Below are 22,063 nucleotides of genomic sequence, written 5' to 3' on the forward strand. Positions count from 1 at the left end.
GGAAATAATTTTGCTTAGTGAAATAAGTCAGACTCTGAAAGATAAGTATCATGTTATCTCTCATATATGGAATGTAGTGGGGAGAAGATGATGTGAAAGTAGAATGTTAGAGAGGGAAAGGGGACCAGCAGGAAGGGGGTGGGTAAGAGAGGGTAATAGGGAAGGTGTATATGATCAAAGCATGCTATGCATAAGCATGTATGAAAATGTTACAATGAAACCAATTATCTTATACAATTAATAAGTGCTAATAATTATAATAAAATATATATTGTAAAGCAAAAAAGTAACTTAAATTTGTTTAACCATGTGAATCATTACCTATTCTAGTAAATTCTATTAGAGTTTGTAGTAAATGGAACAAATAGCCCTGGAGATGATAATGACACTGATATTGAAGCTAAATTCAAAGGGTTCAAGTAAAATTATTTCACATAAAAATCAAGTGTAACAGAGAATTCAGAATTCTTCATATTCTTCATCTACTAATTCACAGTTTTTCTTTCCAATGAAGAAAAAATGTCCTTTTGTCAGAACTTATTGAAATTTACATTTTTGGATGGGTATTTTGAAAATGAGAAAACAAGGTTAATGTTAAATTGAAAAGTATTTTAGATATTTGATCCAGTCATCTCCAGTCTTTTTTATCCAAGGGCTTTTTTTTTTTTTGTTTTTCAATCATGGGCCTCATATCTTGAAATATTTTGTCATCTAAATGAAATTTTAAAACTCACCATGATGGATAATGCTAATAATCAATAAAAGTAAGCAGCTTTATAGACCAAAGGGAGAAGAAAAAGCAATCTCATTTTTTTTTCATCTGTTCTTTTTAGATATACATGACAGTGGAATGTGTTTTGGCATACAATATCATTCTTCTAGATTAAGACTGAAAATCAGGTCTTTCGACACACAATCTATTTAGAGTCTAATTTGTAATTAACTAAAATATTTCATTTAGGTAAAAGGATCAGCTTGGTATTTGCATTGCAACATCTTAAGTAGTAAACTTATAAAATCTTAGTTTATATAAATCGTAAGTCTCATTCTTCTAGTGAAGAAACAATTACTGTCAATAGCCCAATGGTATCGTTAACACCATTATAGACATTCAAACTGGCCAGAAATTCATTCACTCATTCAATCATCCTATAATCATTCATCCAACATCTGTTGTTTACTTACTATATACAGGCAGGTTTCTACTCACATTGAAAATTTCTTCACCTTTTCACAATTTAAGTAATTATCAGTAAATGAATGTCCAATAGGAAAGGAGCACTTAGCCTTCGTAAGTAAATCCAAATATTCAAACAATGATGAGTTACACTCCAAGATCCAGTAGGAACTGGCTGAGGTTGTCTCTCTAAGTCACTGCTAGAAATCTTTGATACTCTATGAGCAATGAAAGAAATGCCAGAGTCCTGGGATGGGAGAATGATTACCTCAGCTGAAAAAAGGGGATAAGGATACATTTTTAAAAACCATAGATAGTTCTCTATCTGCATGGTGGACCACAGTATCACAGGTCACCATCCTAAGCCAACATTTTAATTTTAGATTTGTATGAAAGTTAAAAAATATAACTAAAAAAAATAATTACTATGATAATTGACAGAAATAAAATTCAACATGATGTTATTATTCTAGAATGTTTGGCCCAAACACACAAGATAAGTTTTAATAGGTCTGGTTCAAATGTCCACGTTTTCACAGCCTATAACCACAAAATAAGGTCTCAGGCCATACTTCTTCTACATATGAAAATACAATGAACCTGTGCCCTTGATTGTAGTAAACTACTTGAGATTTCCCCAGATTGCTTTTGAATTTTGTTTACATTTTTCTGCTATGTTTCCTTGTCACAATACCACACTCCTACTACTGCACGAAACTGCCATACCACCAGGCACAGCGGTCCCACTTATGATCCGCGCCACTGTAACTTCTCTCCTATCTCAAAGTTCTCTGCTTTGCATCTCCATCCCTATGGGACAGATCCTCCATTAAAATCCTTGACGTATAGCTAATGTGAAGCTATAACTTGTAAAAAATTAAGGTTAAAAGATAACAGGTAGGAAATATTAAACAGGTAATACAATTGTTAATAGAAGTGACTATTATCAGAGTTCACAAACAGGCCATCCCTTAGGGTTCTTTGGAAGGCTCCTGGCCTGACTCTACCTCCTGGGACCATCCAATCACTGGGAGCGCTTTGACATCTCTACCCACAAGAGTTCAAGCCAAACTCTCCCCAAGGCTCAGAGAGAGGAACTGCTTTGATCATTCCCTACTGCTGAGTCTAGGTCAGCATAGTTAACTAGAAACTTTCTTCCTCCATAGACTAAATTTTGCCATTAATGTGGCTGGACAGAGACTGAGCCTAGAGGTATTCGCATCAGTCAATATAGTTTAAAAAAAAAAAAAAAGTAGGCACTAGTATTGGGATGCCAGTGTCTTACTCCAGATAAGGCAGTAGCAAAGGTCACTAGATACAAGAACCAAAGCAGGGTGGGGCGGGGGATAGTTCTGAAGGGAATTGGAGGCACACAGAAGGCACAAGAAGAGGTTCACTAGCTATTGTTCAGGATAGTTTGTTTGTCCTTCCAAGGACAGAATGGGAGAAATAAACTGCATATAATATCATATCCAAAAGGTGGCCCACCAGAGCAGAGAGAAGTGCAGGACTCAGGGCAAGGCAAATAAAGAGAATCAGGGTCCCTTAGAGAAGTGGTGATTGCCAGGGCTGGAGCAGGATGAGCCTAGATACAATTGTGGCACTAGAAAAACAAGTTCTCAAAAAAGGGAGGAGAGTGGGGAAGTGCTGAGGAGTAATGCTGGACCAATTACATTGTTATATTGTGTATTGTATGCATATATGAGTATGTAACAACAAATTCCATCAATATGTACCAATAATGTCCCAATAAAATGTACCTATAAATAAATGTGGGTAAAATGTACCAATAAAAATGTGGATAGAGTCTTGTGCGCATCTAGATTCCTGCTAGGTCAGGCTGCAGAATAAATGAGGACCAAGACTGAAAAAAAACAGTGGATAAAATTTAAATACATTTCTTTTCAACATTTAAAAAAAATACAAGGGAGAAAGTTAAAAGAACAGAGGAGCAACTAGGCACAGTGATGCATACCAGTAATCCCAGTGGCTCTAGAGACTGGGGCAGAAGGATTGCAAGTTTGAGGCCAGCCTCAGCAACTTAGAGAGGCCCTAAGCAACCCTGTCTCAAAATAAAAAACAAAAAGAACTGGAGATGTGCTCAGTGGTAAAGCACCCCTGGGGGTTCAATTCCCAGTACCAAACAAAAGGATAGAGGATCTGATCTGAAGGAGTTGCCCAATGGAGAGACTTGGAAAAATTCAGCAACTAAGTTACATAATGATAATATTGAATTATAATACATAAATTATAAGAAATATCCATGAGTCCATATTATTATAAATAAATAATTGAATAAATACATAAATAAGGATGAAAGAGAAGCATTTCCTTATAGAAAAACTCTAACTTATAAAATGTAGAGAGAATAAGAATAACAAAGTCAGCTTTAGGCAAATACTACAGTATCTGTTAGTTGTTACAGACTAGATCCTATGACTACAAATATTAGTGGGCAAAGTTTGAGAAAAAATAGAATATTAACATATTTTCTAAGTATCCCAAGATAGTCATCAATTACAAGGGGAAAATAGAACTTAACAATGAAAACCCCAGCACAACCAACTTTCTAAGTAATCAAGAAAAATTCACATCACAAGGAATAACACATATTGACATTAAGTATCTTGGGTACGATGAGTAAGAACACAGCATGACTTCCATGATATTCTTGTCAAAAATTCATGACCTCTTCATGAGAAAACACTAGGCAAACTCAAATTAAGAGGCATTCTACAAACTAGCCAGTATTCTTCAGAAGTGACAAGGTTATGAAGACCTGCAAAAGATAAGTCTCAGTTGGAGGGAACTAGTGATATACCACAACTAAATGCAGGGTAGGATACTCGATTGGATTCTGAAACTGAAAAAAAAAAAACTGACATAGGGAGAAACTGGTGAAATTTCAGTAATCTTCATAGTTTTGACAATAGTAATGCATCGATGTTCATTTCCCAGTTTTTCTAACTGTAATGGTTACCTAAATAGTTAATATTAGGGGAATGTAATGGTTTAGACCCAAAATATCCCCCAAAAGCTGATGTGTTAAAGGTCCCCAATGCAGCAGTGTTTAGAGGAGGGGAAGGTGATTGGATCATGAGGGCTCTGACCTCACTAGTGAATTAATCCCTTGATGGAGTCATAGATGAATGGACTATTGGGAAACAGGAGAAACTGCAGAAGGTGGACTTAGTTGAAGGAAGTGGGTCCTTTGGGCATGCCCTCGGAGCCCATATCTCGTCCCTCATGCTCTTTCTGCTTCCTGACTGCCATGAGATGAACATTTTCCTCCACTATGCCCTTCTGCCACGGTGTTTCTGCCTCATCACAGGCCTAACAGCCATGGAGCCAGATGACCAGAGACTGAAACCTCTGGAGCTGTGTGCCAAAATAAACTTTTCCTTATTTACAGTGATTTTATCCAGTATTTTGTCATAGCAACAGAAAGCTAACTGACACAGGCAAGCAGGGCAAAGCATACACATGAAATGTTTGTATTATTTTTGAAATTCTTCTATATTCTAAAATTATTACAAAATAAAAAGTGAAAAAAAAATGGTATCCCCCTTTTTTTGGAGTCAAATAACATATTCTTCTTAACAGGAAGGCTCCAACATGTTTATGCTCCCAGGAAGGAGTGATAGAGTTTCCATCAAATAAACATGTGCTTATTCATTGTTAAACTGCAAAAACCAAGAAAAGTAATTCTGCATAATTTTAATTCACTTTAATGGCAAACATTAAATTGATTTCCCCTTTCCCTCCTTCTCCACTTCCCCTCCAAAAAAGACTGAGGAAGACAACAAAGAACATCCTGTCTTAGGTACCAAATTACCTTAGCTGAGTCACCATGAATCACCATGGGCATATTGTTTTTTAATTTGTATCTGCTTGTTAATGTGGTATGCCCTAATCAATGTTTTTTAGAATCTTTAAAATGTGTTGTTTCTTAATCTCAAATCTCAGCCACAAAAATGTTGTCTCTGAATTACTTTTCAAATTTGCATGACCACTACTACCTTCTGCATAGATTGATTTGCTTTACAAGAGGGGCTCCACAGTTATCCCAAGGGAACCATAGAACCATGACTATTTTATATCTTGAGTAAAATATGGCAACAAAGAGTATTCCTCACTCTTTTCTTCCCTCATTCTGTAGAATCTGAATTTGAGGATAATCAGGAAGGTTCTGGGGATCCTCCTCATCTGAAGACAAGTTCCAAAGGCTTTCAGAGGGAGTCCACTTCTACACTTGGCATGGCCTCATGAGAGATAGTATGAATGAGGCACAGAGTGAAAGCAATGGCAGACATTTTGAAGGTAGAACTAGAGAAGAAGCAGGTATTTACTTTGGAGTTATTCACATTATATTCTGAATAAATAATCAGACCCTAAATCTTGTTTGTTTTCTTCCAGTACTGGGGATTGAACCCAGGGCCTCATGCAGACAATCTACCACTGAGTTACATTCTCTGCCCTTTTTCATTTTTCAGTTTTGACACAGGATCTTGCTAAATTGCCCCCAGACTGGCTTTAAACTGGCAATCTTCCAGGCTGGCTTTAAACTGCTTCAGTCTCCCAAGTAGCTGGGATTGCAGGTATGTACTACTGTGCTCAGCTCTTTATTCTTTTTTTTTTTTTTTCCCCGTTGTAGACGAACATGATATCTTTGTTGTTTTTTTTTTAATTTATTTTTATATGGTGCTGAGGATCAAACCCAGGGCCTCATGCATGCAAGGCAAGCACTCTACCACTGAGTCACAACGCCACCCAGCTCTTTATTCTTTTAATAAACAAATGAAAAGAAGTAAAAACTAAAATTTATACAAACATTGGTAACAAATCGTTTACCTATTACCACTCCACTGCCACTCTGATGAAGAGAACTCATTTCTTTCTCAGTTAATGAATTCATCAACAATGACAAAACTCAGTAAAATCTCAATAAAAGGCTGTCCACATAAGTCATAGAACCTTCTCCAGCTGTTAATAAATTGCCTGATTTCCTATCCATACAAACCCTCCCTTACAAACCTGGGCTCCATGGCCTGACCCATGAGATCTCTCATGCTCTGAGATTGACACTCCTTCCATCATGGGATCTGAAGAACTGGTTGAGCACCATCATACATGAACTTGGTAGAGCTGCTAATCAATGTTCCTCTGCTCCAATGATTATAGGATGACAGTCACCTAGAAACAATGACTGGTTCAAGAGGCAAGTTTGGCAAGTGATCCAACCTAGAACAATTAATAATTCATGAAATTTTTCAAATTAGAGGCTAAGGGATAACTTTCTCTTTTCATTTGGAGCTGAAGTCAAAGATTTGTGATGCCTCTGCTGCCAGAAGCCACATTTCTTTCAGGGCAAGCAATGCTGCATGCATTAGAAAAGACTGAATGTGAAAGGAGCAGAGATAAAGAGACAGATAAAAAGAGAACTATGAAAGCAGGCAATGCCCAAGGCCAGAATTTCCTTTAAACATGTGTGTGTGTGTGTGTGTGTGTGTGTGTGTGTGTGTGTCTTTTTTTCTTTCTTAAGCTAATTTGAATTGGGCTTCATGCAACCAGGTTTCCTGAATAAATCACAGTTCATATATTTGAAGATTGCTGTGTTTCCTCTTATATTTTATTAGTCTAATTAGCTATTTTTCTTAATTTCTTTTCCCTTGGATCTTCTAAACTGACAACTGTCTTGGGTTTCATAGTGCTACTATCAGATCTCCAAATCCCTAGCTGTGTTTTCTAATTGTCTGTTTATTCCACTGCCCTTTAGAAGCTCCTAAGAATGTTTTTTTTGTTGTTGTTGTTGTTGTTGTTTGTTTGTTTTTTATTAAAGCTGATGTGTGCAGGGGTTTTTCCCTCCCTGATTGGTGATGTTTCTGAATATTTTTCAAGTCTTATATACAAACACTTACTTAGTTGAGAGGACAATAGATTGGCCTATTTATGAGTGGATTCTGAGAACACTTAATGGAAGCTTCATGCATTAATTCTACAAGAAGAGCCACTGTGCACTAATAATGATGAAGGATCTAAATGGTTACAATGCTTTGCTTTCGAAAACACTGAGTGTACCACAGCCATTTAAAAAGATTGCTTCAGTTCAGATCATTTGGTAAAGCTAAAGCAAAGGAGTAGAAACATTTGCTTTAGAGAGCCAATTCTAACTAGTTACAGGGCAAATGCAAACCATCACATTTATCCACTTATCCTTGGAATTTAGAGACAACAAATGTGTATATAGTGAAACAGACAAGAGATAATCTAGCATCAGTTTTTTTTTTTTAATCCTGAAGGGATGTGGCCCATTATAACATGGTAAAGCTCTTTCTACTTTGTTTTAAAATAACCACTTCACTATAATACTAGAGTTAGACTAATGTTAGAGAAAGGACCCCTTCAGAAACACTTCCAAACCATTCTGTATAGAAAGGTCATAAGAGGGCAGACCATTCAGCATAATAGATTTATGTAAACCAGTTAGCAACACATATATTATGGTTATAGAACTCTGTTAATGTTTTTAAATTATCTTACTTGTTATTAAAACAAACAAACAAATAATACTAGTCTAGATCACACCTGTGACCTGTCTCCTGTTGTTTCTTTTTCTATCTTTTTTTTTTGTATTGGTAATTGAGCCCAGGACTGCTTTACCACTGACCTACATACCCAATCCTTTTTATTTTTTATTTTGAGATAGGATCTTACTAAGTTACTTAGGGCCTCACTAAGTTGCTGAGGTTGGCCTCAAACTTGTAATTCTCCTGCCTCAGCTTCCCAAGTCTCTGAGATTACAGGTGTTTGCCACCCCACCCAGCTCTTTTTCTTTTTTCTTTGATATTTATTTTTTTAGTTTTCGGCGGACACAACATCTTTGTTTGTATGTGGTGCTGAGGATCAAACCTGGGCCTCTCGCATGACAGGCGAGCGCGCTACCGCTTGAGCCACATCCCCAGCCCTCTTTTTCTTTTTTCTAACTATAATTTACTTAAGTGGAGAAAACACCAGGAAATCCTCTTCATCTACACTTTCTCTCTTTCTAGGGACAATACAACTGGACAATAACAAAATGGTATTCACACATATATTCACAAGAAAAAATTACAGTGATTCCATAAATATTTTCATTAATACACCTAGAGGAATAATTTGAAACAGCAACTCAAGATGACACCTGTGAGCTGGGCATGGTAGTGCACACCTGTAATCCCAGCAGCTTGGGAGGCTGTGGCAGGAGCATCATGAGTTCAAAGCCAGCCTCAGCAATTTATCAAGGCCTTGAGCAACTCAGTGAGACCCTGTCTTGAAATAAAATACAAAAAGGTCTGGGATGTGACTCAGTGGTTAAACGCCCCTGGGTTTAATCCCTGGTACCAAGAAAAAAAAAAAAAAGATAACACTAGTGACATACCATGAAAATAAGACATTCTTCTGAAAACCTGGAGGAATTGCAAATTGTTCATAAAGTAGGAGCTTTGCATAATCTTGTCCAGCTATACTACCTTACATATATGTGCTGTGCAACACAGTAGCTGATAGTCATGTATGGCTATGAATACAGGGAATGTAATGCAGATTTTGCTCAAAATGCACTCTAAGTTTAAAACAGGTTTTGTATACTTAGTACTAAAGAATCAAAATATTTCAATAATTGTTTATACTGAACATATATTGAAATACATTTTTTGGTATATTAGGCTAAATAAAATATACTTTTAAATAAATTTTACCTGTTTCTCATAATGTTTTTAATGTGACTGACAGAAGTTTTTTAATTACATGCATGGTCTGCATCACATTTCTATTGTACACCTCTGTTAACTCAGTGGTTAAGAGCATAGTCTGGAGTCAAATATCTTTTATGCAAAATATCTTTTATGCCATAAGCATTCTGTTGAGTTAGATGAGTATTATTTCTTGGTCATCTTCAGCTGAGATCCTCTTGGTGCTCCGGTTGGTGGGCTGTGTGAATTGATCCAGATAGACATTATTGTTTCTCATGACATCAACCTCAAACTTTTCTGTGTATTTCCAAACCAGTCCCACTTTAATAACTGTATAAATTGTATAGCTTTGAATTTAATACAGTTTTTGGTCTATATCCCCTTTTGGAGTATTGAATTTAATTTGCTTAAATTAAATTTGTTTCTTCCTATTTGTTTGAAAGTGTGTCTTCAGATTTTTGGATTTTTGAATCTGATAGACAAGGTCTGTTTTCCTCTTGAACAGTATAGTATCTCTTGTGTATTATATTTTTCTCTCAGACTTCGTCCTTCTATGCCTAAGATCATCAATCTATCTTCATTCAGCAATTCTTATAGCCTCTCTCTCTCTCTCTCTCTCTCTCTCTCTCTCTCTCTCTCTCTCTCTCTCTCTCTCTTTGGTGAGGTTGTAGCAGGGATTGAACTTGGTGGCACTCAACTACTGAGCTGTATCTCCAGCCCTATTTTGTATTTTATTTAGAGACAAAGTTTCACTGAGTTGCTTAGCTCCTCACTTTGAACTCGAGATCCTCCTGCCTCAGCCTCCAGAGTCACTGGGATACAGGCATGCACCACCATGTCCAGCAATTCTTGTATTCTCTTTATCACTTCACAGCTTTACAGTCTTCTAGTTTAACATTTGACATTCAAGATTCTAACAGGAGTTTGCACAAAGATAGGATACATTTCATGTTTTGTTTCTTGTTTTGAATATAAGGAACATGAAGATATTACTATTTTCACCTTTATGTTTTGTTTTGTTTGGCTGAAAAAACATATTAGGTCAAAACCTTTCAGAAATAATTCAGATGGATTTCTAAATCCTGTCTCTATGTTGGAAATCATAATTTGGAACTTATTAGCCATATGCATTATTTGTAAATTGCCAGTCTTATACTCCATCCATCTGCCCACAACTTCATTATATCTTCCTGAGTTTACCAACATCAGTGTGGTGATGTACTCTTGAGTGAAACTAAATTCTATGTATGAACTTCAATTTTTTTTCCTCTGTACCTTCTTTTCTTTTCTAGACAATTTTGACATGTTCAATGAATTCTAGCACTGATTGTTTCTTCTTCTCTATCCAAAAAAAAAAAAGGTAAATTTAATTTGATAAATACTTGCTGAATACCAATATACGCAAAGCACTAAATGGGAATAAAAGTTAATATAATATGATCTCTACTGTCCCTTCCAGTGTAGAGAGGAGACAGCCATATAAACAATTAACCTTGACAAGCAGAATAAAATAGTACTGAACTGATTAAAGTTTGGCAAAGATAAATGGCTTCTAAGTGGGTCAACTGTGAGTTTCCAAAGAGTACCAGACATTTGAGCTGAGGCTGGAAGAATGAATAGACTTTTTGACTAATATGGTCTCCTGAGGACAAAGTTTACACACAAAGTTGAGAAGAACCAAAAGTCTTAGAGAAATGGGGGCCAGAGCCCTGATCACACCATAACTAGGAACCATTCTTGTGTTAAGTGAGATTATGAATTTACTTATCATTTGGGCCAGTTTGAGATAATTTTCTACTTGCTCCCTGTTTTGATGCAAGATCTCTATCAATTGCTCTTAATCTCTATCTGTAACTGTCAGTCAGACATTTCTTAATGTATATCTCCATAACAACTCGTGTTAGTGTGGGTTGTCTGAGAAGGAGAAGTCAAGATGAGATTAAATACGCAAGAGATGAATTTGGGGAAACAATGATGAAGGGAAATAGGAAAGCAGTCTATGAGTCTGAGAAAGTCATCAAATTAGTTTTCACTTTGTAAAGAGGAGAAGGAAGGAAAAAGATTGGATTGAAGGACCTTAGACTGCTACACAATTCTATGACATTCTATAAGACTTATTTGGGGCTGGGGATGTGGCTCAAGTGGTAGCGCGCTCGCCTGGCATGCGTGCGGCCCGGGTTCGATCCTCAGCACCACATACCAACAAAGATGTTGTGTCCGCCGAGAACTAAAAAAAAAATAAAATAAATATTAAAAATTCTCTCTCTCTCTCCTCTCTCACTCTCTCTTTAAAAAAAAAAAAAAAAGACTTATTTGGAAGTCTTCAACCCAACATCACTGGTTAAAAGGAAGAAAATCTTAAATCTGCCTGGACAGCCTGATCACTATACCAGTGCATACCATTGACTGGGAGTAGCCCGTAGGAGATGTGACGTGGGCCTGATTGACTTTAAAGTGTCATCTCAGGACCACCTAGAACCTTTGATCAAGAAAGCTACCCTTAATTAGACTGAAAATTAAAATCCCAACAACTATAACTGCCATTGGAAATCAAAAGGCTGTATAAGAGAGGTAGAAAGCTGAATTTCAGGGAAGGAGTTACTGAATTTTCAGATGGACACAGGATATTTGGCAAATTTTTCAGTCACGTGCTACTTATGCCCCTCTGCACAGTGCACCATGCATGCCTTCCAAAAATGCTCTTGGTCAGAGAATTAAAAAGAATCTGACAAGCTCAGTGACCTTCTAAACTAAAGACACTTGATATGGAGATTGATAGAGTGTCCTCCAGTGTCACAAAATATATTAAACAGTGAACTATTCTTGGTTAGGGATTTCACTGTCAAAGAAGATGAACTTCTTATACTACCACTAAATCTAACATAGAAAAACTAGTTCATACTTCACTTTGGCTAATGGATGGCACTTTCAAAACTGTCCCCACTGCTTTTTATCAAATATATAACAATTTATGCTCCTGATGGGTTCCAAAGTTTTAGAACATATCTGCTCACTTGAATATTAATGATTGGAAAAAGGGAAGCACTTTAAAAATGCTTCTTTGAAGATTTTGTGGAAGTTGCAGAAGAAAATGAATTTCAATTGGATTCCCAAACTGCAACAGATTGGGAAGTAGGTGTGATCAAGGTTCCTAAAGGTGAATTTAAAGGTGTTACCAGTAACATTTGGTTTTTCCATTCAGTCCAATACATATGTCAGGAAATTCAAATGAGTAAATGGACCAACATGACATGGTAATAATGAAAATTTGTTTTAAAATGTATGAATTGGCTTTCCTTCCAGCTGATGAAATTTCAGGAGCATTTAATAAATTAAAGCCACATTTGCCTGAAGAATCAGAAGAGTTACTGACTGTTTCAAAAATAATGATGTGCATGGTAGGATAAGAAGACACACAACAGTGATGCTGTTCCATCATTGTGTTGTTTCTGCCAAATTTGGGGTCTGTTTATGAGTGTATAAGGGATGAATTTTCTCATACCCAAGACAACAAAGAATCATGGCACAAAAGATGGGAAAATTCAATAGGCAATGCTTGTGTCAGTGTGTATCAAGTCATAGAAGAACTTCAAAAAAAGCAGTGCCATGTAGAAAACGAATATGAACATGTTCTCTAAGGTGAACCAGGCCCTACATGGGGGGAAAAAAGCAGCCATTCATTGTGATGCAAGACTTCAAAATATAGTATATAATCATGAAAGTAACCAGTCTTATGGACCATCTCTGCACAATTTGCTCATAATCTAATCCTGCAATACATTTTTTCATGATAATTTTTCTCACTTAAATTTTTCTTTTTTCAGCTTTTCGTCCACTATTTCAAATGGCCCATGGCTTTTGTTTGTTTGATTGTTTACAGTTTGCTATGCTATGTATTTCTTCTTTGCACCGTTTTCAATACTAGAGGCAAAGGGTATGTAAAGACTTATTTTTTAACTTCTTTTAAAAAATATTTTTAGTTGTAGATGGACACGGTACCTTTATTTCATGTTTATTTTTATGTGGAGCTGAGGGTCAAACCCAGTGCCTCCCATGGGCTAGGCAAGCACTCTACTACTGAGCTCAGCCCCTATAATGTCTTATAGAGTGTTCTAATTCATTTAAATTTTTTTTTTGCAAATTTGACTCCATGAAACTGCATTATCATAACATTAACTTTGTGTAAAAGTATTGTGTATGTTTGTAAAAATGTTGAAACTTTCACAATAAATGAAGAGTGTTCTTTTTGTATATCTACATTTGTGAAAGATAAAGTTTTCAAGATTTCAGCATATGCAGGCTTGCTACCTTACTAGTCAACCAAAACAGAAATTACATAGTCATGTTTGATTTTTTGCTCTTTTTCAGCCCTCACACCAAACAATATTTCCTATGGTAATGGTTCTGCCTGTTTTATATATATATACACTTTTTTATTCCCATTCCCCTATCCCAATAAGTAAGTATTTTAATGTATTTAATATGAATCCTTTTATTCATATGTGGGTTGTGGTTTTTTATTTGTGTATTTGTTTGTTTTGTAGTACTGGAGATTGAACCTAGAGGTGCTGTGCCTTTGAGTTGCATCTCCAGCCCTTTTTATTTTTTATTTTTAGACAGGGTCTTGCCAGGTTGCTGAGACTGGCCTCAAACTTGAGTTGCTCTTGCCTCAGCCTCCAGAGTCACTGGGATTACCAGGGTTCATCACCACAGGGTATGGGGCAATTTTTGAGACACGGACATTAGTTGGTTTATTATACATAAATCGTTCAGAACAGTTTATTTTTCTTAGTGCTGAATATATACATATATTTATATATACACACACACAAACTTACAAGATAAATTATTAAAATAAAATATATTGGGGCTGGGGATGTGGCTCAAGCAGTAGCGCGCTCACCTGGCATACGTGGGGCCCAGGTTCGATCCTCAGCACCACATACAAAAAAAACCCCCAAAAATGTTGTGTCCACCGAAAACTAAAAAATAAATATTAAAAATTCTCTCTCTCTCTCTCTCAAAAAAATATATATATAGGATGTATTTTTTAATGAGAACAAATGCCAAGTGGAGAACAGAAGATTGTGATTGCCACAATAAAAGCATCAAAATCTCATGTTCCCCTACGGGACTCTTTGACTCTGGAGATGAATACTAATCACTATAAAGTAGCATAACCTCCAGGAATTGATCTCTATCATCTCCTTATCACAGACTATAGAATAGAATCTTGAGGACTTTCCCACTTTTTATCATTACCTTCATATGCTTCCATGGATGCAGATTCAGGTTCACAGATTTAATTCTCAAAATACCTGATTTTAGCCAACTCCTTGGCCCTCCACTCTAACGGAGTCTCTAGACACTGAGTTTCCCCCCCAGATATTTAAAATACAAAATTACTTTTCTTCACAGAGTGGGCAGAGGGGTGTCCTTTGACACTATCTGCTTTTTTCAGTATCTTCCAGGTAATCATGATCAACCCCAGTACCTCCAAGTGGAAAGAGCTTAAAATGAAAGCTCCCAACTATATTGACTTCTCTATTCTCCTCTGCTGGATCTTGCACAGGCTTTTATTCCATTAAAAAATTAATAAATTTTATTTCTTAGAGATGATTTGAGTTTACAGGAAAAAAAATGGAACAAGAAGTACAAAGAAGCTGGGCACAGTGGTGCACGCCTGTAATCCCACAGGCTCTGGAGGATAAGGCAGGAAGATCGTGAGTTCAAAGCCAGTCTCAGCAACTTAGTGAGGCCCTGTATCTAAATAAAATTTTTAAAAAGAAGGGCTGAGAATGTGGCTCCACGTTTAAGTGCTCCCGAGTTCAATCTCAAAAAAGAAAAAAGAAAAAGAAAAAGAAGTGCAGAGAGTTCCCTTATACTCTGCACCTCTACCCCCAATGCTACTTTTTTTTTTTTTGGTACTGGGGGTTGAATCCAGGGGTGCTTATCCACTGAGCCATGTCTCCAACCCTTTTTTATTTTTTATTTTGAGACAGGGTCTCATTAAGCTACCTAAAGCCTCACTAAATTGCTGAGGCTGGCTTTGAACTTTTGATCCTCCTGCCTCAGCCTCCCAAGCCGCTGGGATCACAAACATGCCCACCACTCCCAGCATCCCACAACTACTTTCAGTTGTCCCTATCTTTAACTGCCTGCATTGGTGTGGTAAATTTGTTACAATTAAGTAACATATATTGATACATTGCTGCTAACTGAAGTTCATATTTTACTTTATGGTTCATTCTGTGTTTTGTACATTCTATGTGTTTTGACAAATGTGTGATGACATAAATCTACCATTTCAGTATCATTCTGAATAGTTTAGCTGTCCTAAAAATCTCCTGTCTTCCATCAATTCATCACTATTTCTCTTTCCCCTCCAAATCCCTGCTAAGGTTTGATTGTGGTTTGTCTCCCAAGGGTTCATGTGTTGGAATGATGGTCCTCAGTATGGCAGTGTTAAAAGGCAGCAGACCTTTAAGAAGTGGAGCCTAGCAGTAGGAGAGTAGGTTGTTGGGAGAATGCCAATCTCACAGCCTGAGGGAGTGTTAGTTCCCAGGAGAGTGTGTAAAAGAGCAAGAACAGCCTATCTGTTCTCTGGCTTCCGGTCTTACCAAGTGATCTCTCCCTCTCACATGTACTCCCACCATAATACCATCCACTATATGATATAGACAAATGGGTCCTCACCAGAGCCAAACAGATACTGGCACCATGCTCCTGAACCTCTAAAACAGTGAACCAAATAAACGTCTTATCTTCATAAGTACCCAGCCTAAGTTGTTTTATTGCAGCAATGGAAAACTGACTAATACCACTGCTCTTTTTATTGTCTCCATAGTTTTGCCATATTCAGAATGTTATAGTAGAAATCATACAGGATGCAGCTTTTTCAGACTCATTTTTTCATTTAATAATAAACATTTAAGATTCTTCTATGCCTTTTCATAGTTTGAAATTTCATTTCTTTTTATTACTTTTTAATATTTCATTGTGCCAATATACCACAGTGGATTTATCCATTCTTCTATAAAAGGGCACTTTGGATACTTCTATATGTGGTAATTATGAATAAAATTGCTATAAACCTCCTTATGCAAAGAGTAAGGACCTAAGATTTTAATTATTTGTTAAGTATTTAGGAGTGCCATTGTTGGATTGTATGTAAAGATTATGCTCAGCCTTAAAAAAAAAAAATCTGCCTTCTAAAATGGTTATACCACTTTGTATTCCCAGCAGCAATTTATTTTTCTCCATGTCTTGACCAGCATTTGACATCATCACTGTTTTGGCTTTTCAACATTTTAATGGATTTGTACTGGTATCTCATGGTTATTTTAATTTGCAATTCACCAATGATATTATTTTCATATCTTTTCATATGCTTATTTTCCATATGACTATGGAGCTTTGGTGAGGTGCCTTTTTGGATCTTTTGAGCACTTTTTGATTGGGTTGCTTGATTTTTATTGTTGAGTTTTAAAAATTCTTTGTATATTTTGGATATAAGTTCTTTATCAGATATGCGTTTTAAAAATATTTTATCCCTTTCTGTAGCTTATCTCTTCACTTTCTTAACAGTATCTTTCACATACAGAAATTTTTTATTCTAATGAAGTCTAATTTACCAATCTTTTCTTTCATGAATTGTGCTTTTGGTGTTGTATCTAAAACTCATCACCAAACTTTATCTAGGTCACTCAGCTTATCTCTTATGTTATCCTCTACATTTTATAGATTTGCAGTATATATATATGGATCCATGACTCAAATTGAGCTAAATTTTGTGAAAAGTTCAAGGTCTGTGTCTAGACTTATCATTTTGCATATGGATGTCAGTTGTGGCATTGTCTGTTGAACACCCTACCCCTTCTCCATAGAACTGCCTTTGCTTCTTTGTCAAAAATCAGTTGGTCAAATTTATGTGGCTTTATTTTTAGGCTCTATACTCTGTTTCACAACCCTTTACTTTTTTTTTAAAGAGAGAGAGAGAATTTTTTAATATTTATATTTTAGTTTTTGGTGGACACAATATCTTTATTTATTTTTATGTGGTACTGAGGATCGAACCCAGCGCCCCGCGCATGCCAGGTGAGCATGCTACCACTTGAGCCACATCCCCAATCCTTTACTTTTAATCTACCTGTGCCTGTAAAGTGGTATTCTAGTAGACAATATTTTAGTGGCCAGATTTAAACATGTATTTAGATCATTGATATTGAAAGCAATCATTGGAGGTAGCTGGATTAATAGCTATCATATTTGTAACCGTTTTCTATTCATTGCTCTAGTTATTTTTTTCTTTTTCTTTTTTCTTTTTTCTTTTTTTTTTTTGGTCTCCCATTCTTGTATTGCCTTTCTGGTTTTCATTGAGTAATTTATATAATTTCATTTTTTTCTGCCTTAGCATATTGAATATGCTAAGGCAGAAGAAAATGCTCTTTGAGAAGATTATGCTCTTTTTAGGAAAATTTTAGTGGGTGACCTGTTGTTGCAATATACATTCAAACTAATCCGTGTCCACTTTCAAATAATTCTTTCACTTTAGGGATAGTGGGAGTATGACAGAGTATTCCCAATTCTTCCTTCTTGTGTTTTTTTTTTAAGGCATTGCTGTTATGTGTTCTCTTATCCTTAATCTATAATCAGCAAATATATTTTTTATTATTATTTTGAACGAAATTTCATCTATGAGTAAATAATTTTTAAAAATATTTACTTTTGTTTATTCTTTCTCTAAGGTTCTTCTTTTCTTTATATAGGTCTTTCTTACACACACACACACACACACACACACAACACACACACACAATCACATATGCATACACAATCACCCACATACCCAGGTGATTTGTGTAAGTAGCAGCTTTCATAGAGCATATGAGAGGGCATTAAATCATTGCAATGTACAAATTAAAGCAAACACTAGAATTCTGGTTCCCTAAAGTCTTCACACCACCAGGACTTTAATCAATTCCATACTTTTGTTTATTTTTATTGATGATTATTTTGTTACCGTGGCTTGTGTCATCCTGTGTCATTAGAGCTCCTCTCAGCCCATCCCTAGTAGTTTGTTCAGGCATTTTTCTTAACAAAGATAATTTTCTTCTAAAAAGAGAAATTCTACTTACAGTTGTTAAAATAATAAAAGTTCAACCCCAGTAGGTTTAGAAATTTGGGTTTTGTCTTAACTGCACAGAAGACCATTGGAGAATTTGTTTTGTTTTGGTTTGGGTTTTTTATTTTGTTTTGTTTTTGTCTTTGTTTGTTTTGTTTCTGGTAGTGGGGATTGAACCCAGGGGTGATTTACCACTGGGCCACATCCTCAGCCCATTTTATTTCTTAATTTGAGACAGGGTCTTGCTAAATTGCTGAGGCTGTTCTTGAACCTGAGATCCTCCTGCTTCAGTCTCCCAAGCTGCTGGGATTATAGGCATGTGCCACCACACCCATCTGCTGGAAAGTTTTAAATAGAAATGTTCCTCTATTTAAGATGTATGTGTGGAAAATGGATTGGAGGGGAGTGAGGATGGAAGTAGGGAGGTCACTTAGGAGATACTGATAGATAAGGCAAGAAATTATGGGGATATGAATGAGGATGGTGGCAATAAAATAACTATAGGAATAACGTCATAGACAGACACCAGAGATATCCAGAAAGCACAAGCAATAGGACTTGGCAATATAATTGAATATTAAAAAATTCTTCAGTTTCTGACTTTGCAAACCCAATGAATCATAGTGACTTTCACTAAGAAGGCAAATACTGGAGAAAGAACAGGTGCAAGGTTTGATTTTATTATGCAGAAGTTTGAAATGAGTACCTGTGTGTTCCCTTCAGAGATGTCAAAGAGAAGCTTGGTATGGGGGCACACGCCTGTAATCCCAGCAGCTCAGGAGGGTGAGGCGGGAGGATTGTGAGTTCAAAGCCAGCCTCAGCAACTTAGTGAGGCTCTAAGCAACTCAGTGAAACCCTGTCTGTAAATTTATAAAATACAAAAAAGGGTGATGTGGCTCAATGGTTGATCACCCCTGAGTTCAATCCCAGGTATCAAAAACAAAGAAAGAAAGAAAGAGAACAAGAAAAGAAAGGTAGGGAGGGAGGGAGGGAGGGAGGGAGGGAGGGGGGAGAGAGAGAGAGGGCAAAGAGACAAATAGGCAAATGGCTTAGAACTCAATAGACATCTAAAGCCAATAGAACACTCAGGGATCAGGACTTATAGATAAAAATGGATGAGCTTGCCCTAGACTTCTAAGAATTCCAGTGTTTAAGAGATAAGTCAAGGAGGTGGGTCAATGAAAGGAAAGAATGAATAGCCATAGAAAAAGGAGAAAAATATGAAAGGTATAGTATTATAAGTCAAGTGGAGGGAATGTTTCTAAAGGAAGGGAGTATCTGAAGCTCATCTTAATGTGCTCTTCAGTCCTATTTCTTTATTTCTAATAGTAAGACAGAGCAGAATTGAACACAGGCACACATAGTCATTGCCAAAAGCAAATTCATAGGATTCCATTAAATGTTCATTAGTGCAGAAGATATTAGAGGCACAGCTGAAATCTATTAGTGAATCATCATTAGTTGCCAAACATCCATCCTGACAGATGCCATTTTTTATTTTTATTTCTTCTCCCAGTGGTTTTACTTGGCCTGGCCCCCACAGGAAAGCCCAGCAACTGCAGCATCTATTAGAACTATTATAATATGAAACCATGACAACTAGTTTAAAAATGGGATGATTCAGCCAGGTGCAGTGGTGCCCTCCTGTAATCCTAGTGACTTAGGAGGCCAAGGCAGGAGGAAGGTAAATTGGAGGCCAGCCTAGGCAATTTAGCGAGACCCTGTCCAAGATTAAAATAAAAAGGGTTGGGAATGTAGTTCAGTGGTAGAGCAGTTGCCTGGCATGTGCAAGGCCCTGGCTATTAATCCTCAGGACCAAAAAAAGAATTAAAAAATAATTATTCAATATGTGTGGTTGCTGGATGGTTCTGCATGTCTGTAATTCAAACAATAAAATCATCAGACAGAGCCTTGCTCCCTCCAGAGTCAGAAAAGACTGTTTGAATTTAGTTTTACTAAGAAAGATAACTCTACCTGTGTGCAATTTCAAATAACTTTCTTCTTACTGGAACATCCAGGGCAAGAGCCAGACAAATGTGAATGGCCACCTGTTGGAAAAGGACCCACAATAAGAGAAGGAAGATCTCTTCCTCATTATATCCTTCTTCCATGACTTCCATTCTCCCTTAACTCTATGCCCAGATAAAAACCCACAAACAGGGAGTCAGACCTTGTCCTATTGGTCCATTTGTTATTTCATAGTTAAATTGTACTTTACCTCAACATTCTACGTACAGCTTTTATTTTTTTCCCCAAATCAAATTGTATGTCTTCAAGACAGTATGGTAGTTCCTCAAAAAAAATTAATAAGCATAGAATTACCATTTATACAATACAACAATTCCACTTTTAGGTATATACCCCAAAGAATTGACACTGATATTTGAACACTAATGTTCATAGCAGCATTATTCACAATAGCCCAAAGGTTGAAACTACCCAAATTTCCATTGAGAGATAAACAGATAAAACATTATATGTATGTAAATATTGTATATATAAACATTTATATGCAAACATTATATATAAATACACATACACACACAATGGAACAAAGTTCTGACACATGCTTCAACATAGATGAAACTCTATGTTATGCTAAGTGAAATAAGCCAAACACTAAGGGGCAAATATTGTGTGATTTCACTTATATAAGGCACCCAGAGAAATTAAATTCATGGCAACAGAAAGTAGAATAATGGTTGTAAGGAAAGAGAGGAAGAAATGGGGAATTATTCCAATGGGTATAGAGTTTCAATCTGGGATGAAGAAGGGCTTCTTGAGATTGATAATGGTGATGAATGCACAACAACCTAAGAGTATTTAATAACACTGAATTGTAGACTTAAAGTGGTTAGAATAGTAAAACTTGTATATATTTTATTGTCTTTTTTTTCCAAATAAAAAATGCTATTTCTACAGCTTCTAGAGATTGTGTACTACAGCAGGAGGAAGCAGAGTTCAGAGATAAGAGGAAGTTGATAGTCCTAGTTTGGACACAGGCTGTATCAGTTACTGAAAATCAGTTTCCTCATCTCTAAATTGGGACAATAGGCATATAGCAAAGCCATTTCTAAAAGAAGTTCAGAGGAAGAAATGCATAAATCAAAAAAAGAAGAAAGATCTCAAATAAGTAACCTAACATTTGCTGGGGCTGGGCTCAGCAGTAGCGCACTTGCCTGGCACGTGTGAGGCACTGGATTTGACTCTCAGTACCACACGTAAATAAATAAATAAAGGTCTATCAACAACTTAAAAAATATTTTTAAAAAAGTAACCTAACATTTTACCACAAGAAACTAGAAAAAGCCCAAAGTTATTAGAAGAAAAAAAGTAATAAATATCAAAGCAAAATAAACGAGAGACTAGAAAAGTAACAGAAAAGATCAATAAAACTGAGTTTTTTTTTTTAGTTGTGGTTGGACATAATATTTCTTTATTTTATTTATTTATATTTATGTGGTGCTGAGGCGAACACTCTACCACTAAGCCACAACTCCAGCCCCCCTCCAAGTTGGTTTTTTGAAATGATAAAATCAACAAACCTTTATCTAGACTAACCAAGAAAAAATGAGAAAAGACTCAATTAAAATCAGAAATGAAAGAGGAGACATTATGACTGATACCACAGAAATACAAAGGATTATAAAAGAATACTAGGAACCATTATATGCCAAGAAATTGAATAACCTTGAAGAAACGGAAGACTTCCTAAGGCACATAAAACTGCCAGCACCACTGAAGCATGAAGAAATAGAAAATCTGAACAGACCAATAACTAGCAAGGAAATTGAATCAGTAATAAAAAGTCTTCCATCAAAGAAAAGTCCAGGACCTGATGGCTTCACTGATGAATTCTACCAAACATTTAAAGAAACAATGCCAGCCAAGCACCATGGTGAACATCTGTAATCCCAGCAACTCAGGAGGCCTGAGGCAGGAGGATCACAGGTTCAAGACCAGCCTGGGCAACTTAGTGAGTCCCTAAGCAATTTAACAATATCCTGTCTCAAAATTAAAAATAAATGGGTT

The 22,063-nt window shown here is 36.3% G+C and overlaps 1 protein-coding gene across 1 annotated transcript in view; it reads left to right on the top strand.

Moving 5' to 3' along the window:
* The window catches only part of Six6 (SIX homeobox 6), a 19,406-nt gene extending 13,833 nt beyond the window's left edge, over window positions 1-5,573 (top strand). Inside the window, exon 2 of the mRNA XM_078050012.1 lies at window positions 5,337-5,573. Within this exon, the coding sequence (XP_077906138.1) occupies window positions 5,337-5,343 (7 nt within the window). The 3' untranslated portion in view covers window positions 5,344-5,573. The remainder of the gene's footprint in view (window positions 1-5,336) is intronic.
* Window positions 5,574-22,063: the final 16,490 nt, after the last annotated feature.

Source organism: Ictidomys tridecemlineatus, chromosome 5 (genome assembly GCF_052094955.1).
Source record: "Ictidomys tridecemlineatus isolate mIctTri1 chromosome 5, mIctTri1.hap1, whole genome shotgun sequence".
In the NCBI taxonomy this organism is placed as follows: Eukaryota; Metazoa; Chordata; class Mammalia; order Rodentia; family Sciuridae; genus Ictidomys; species Ictidomys tridecemlineatus.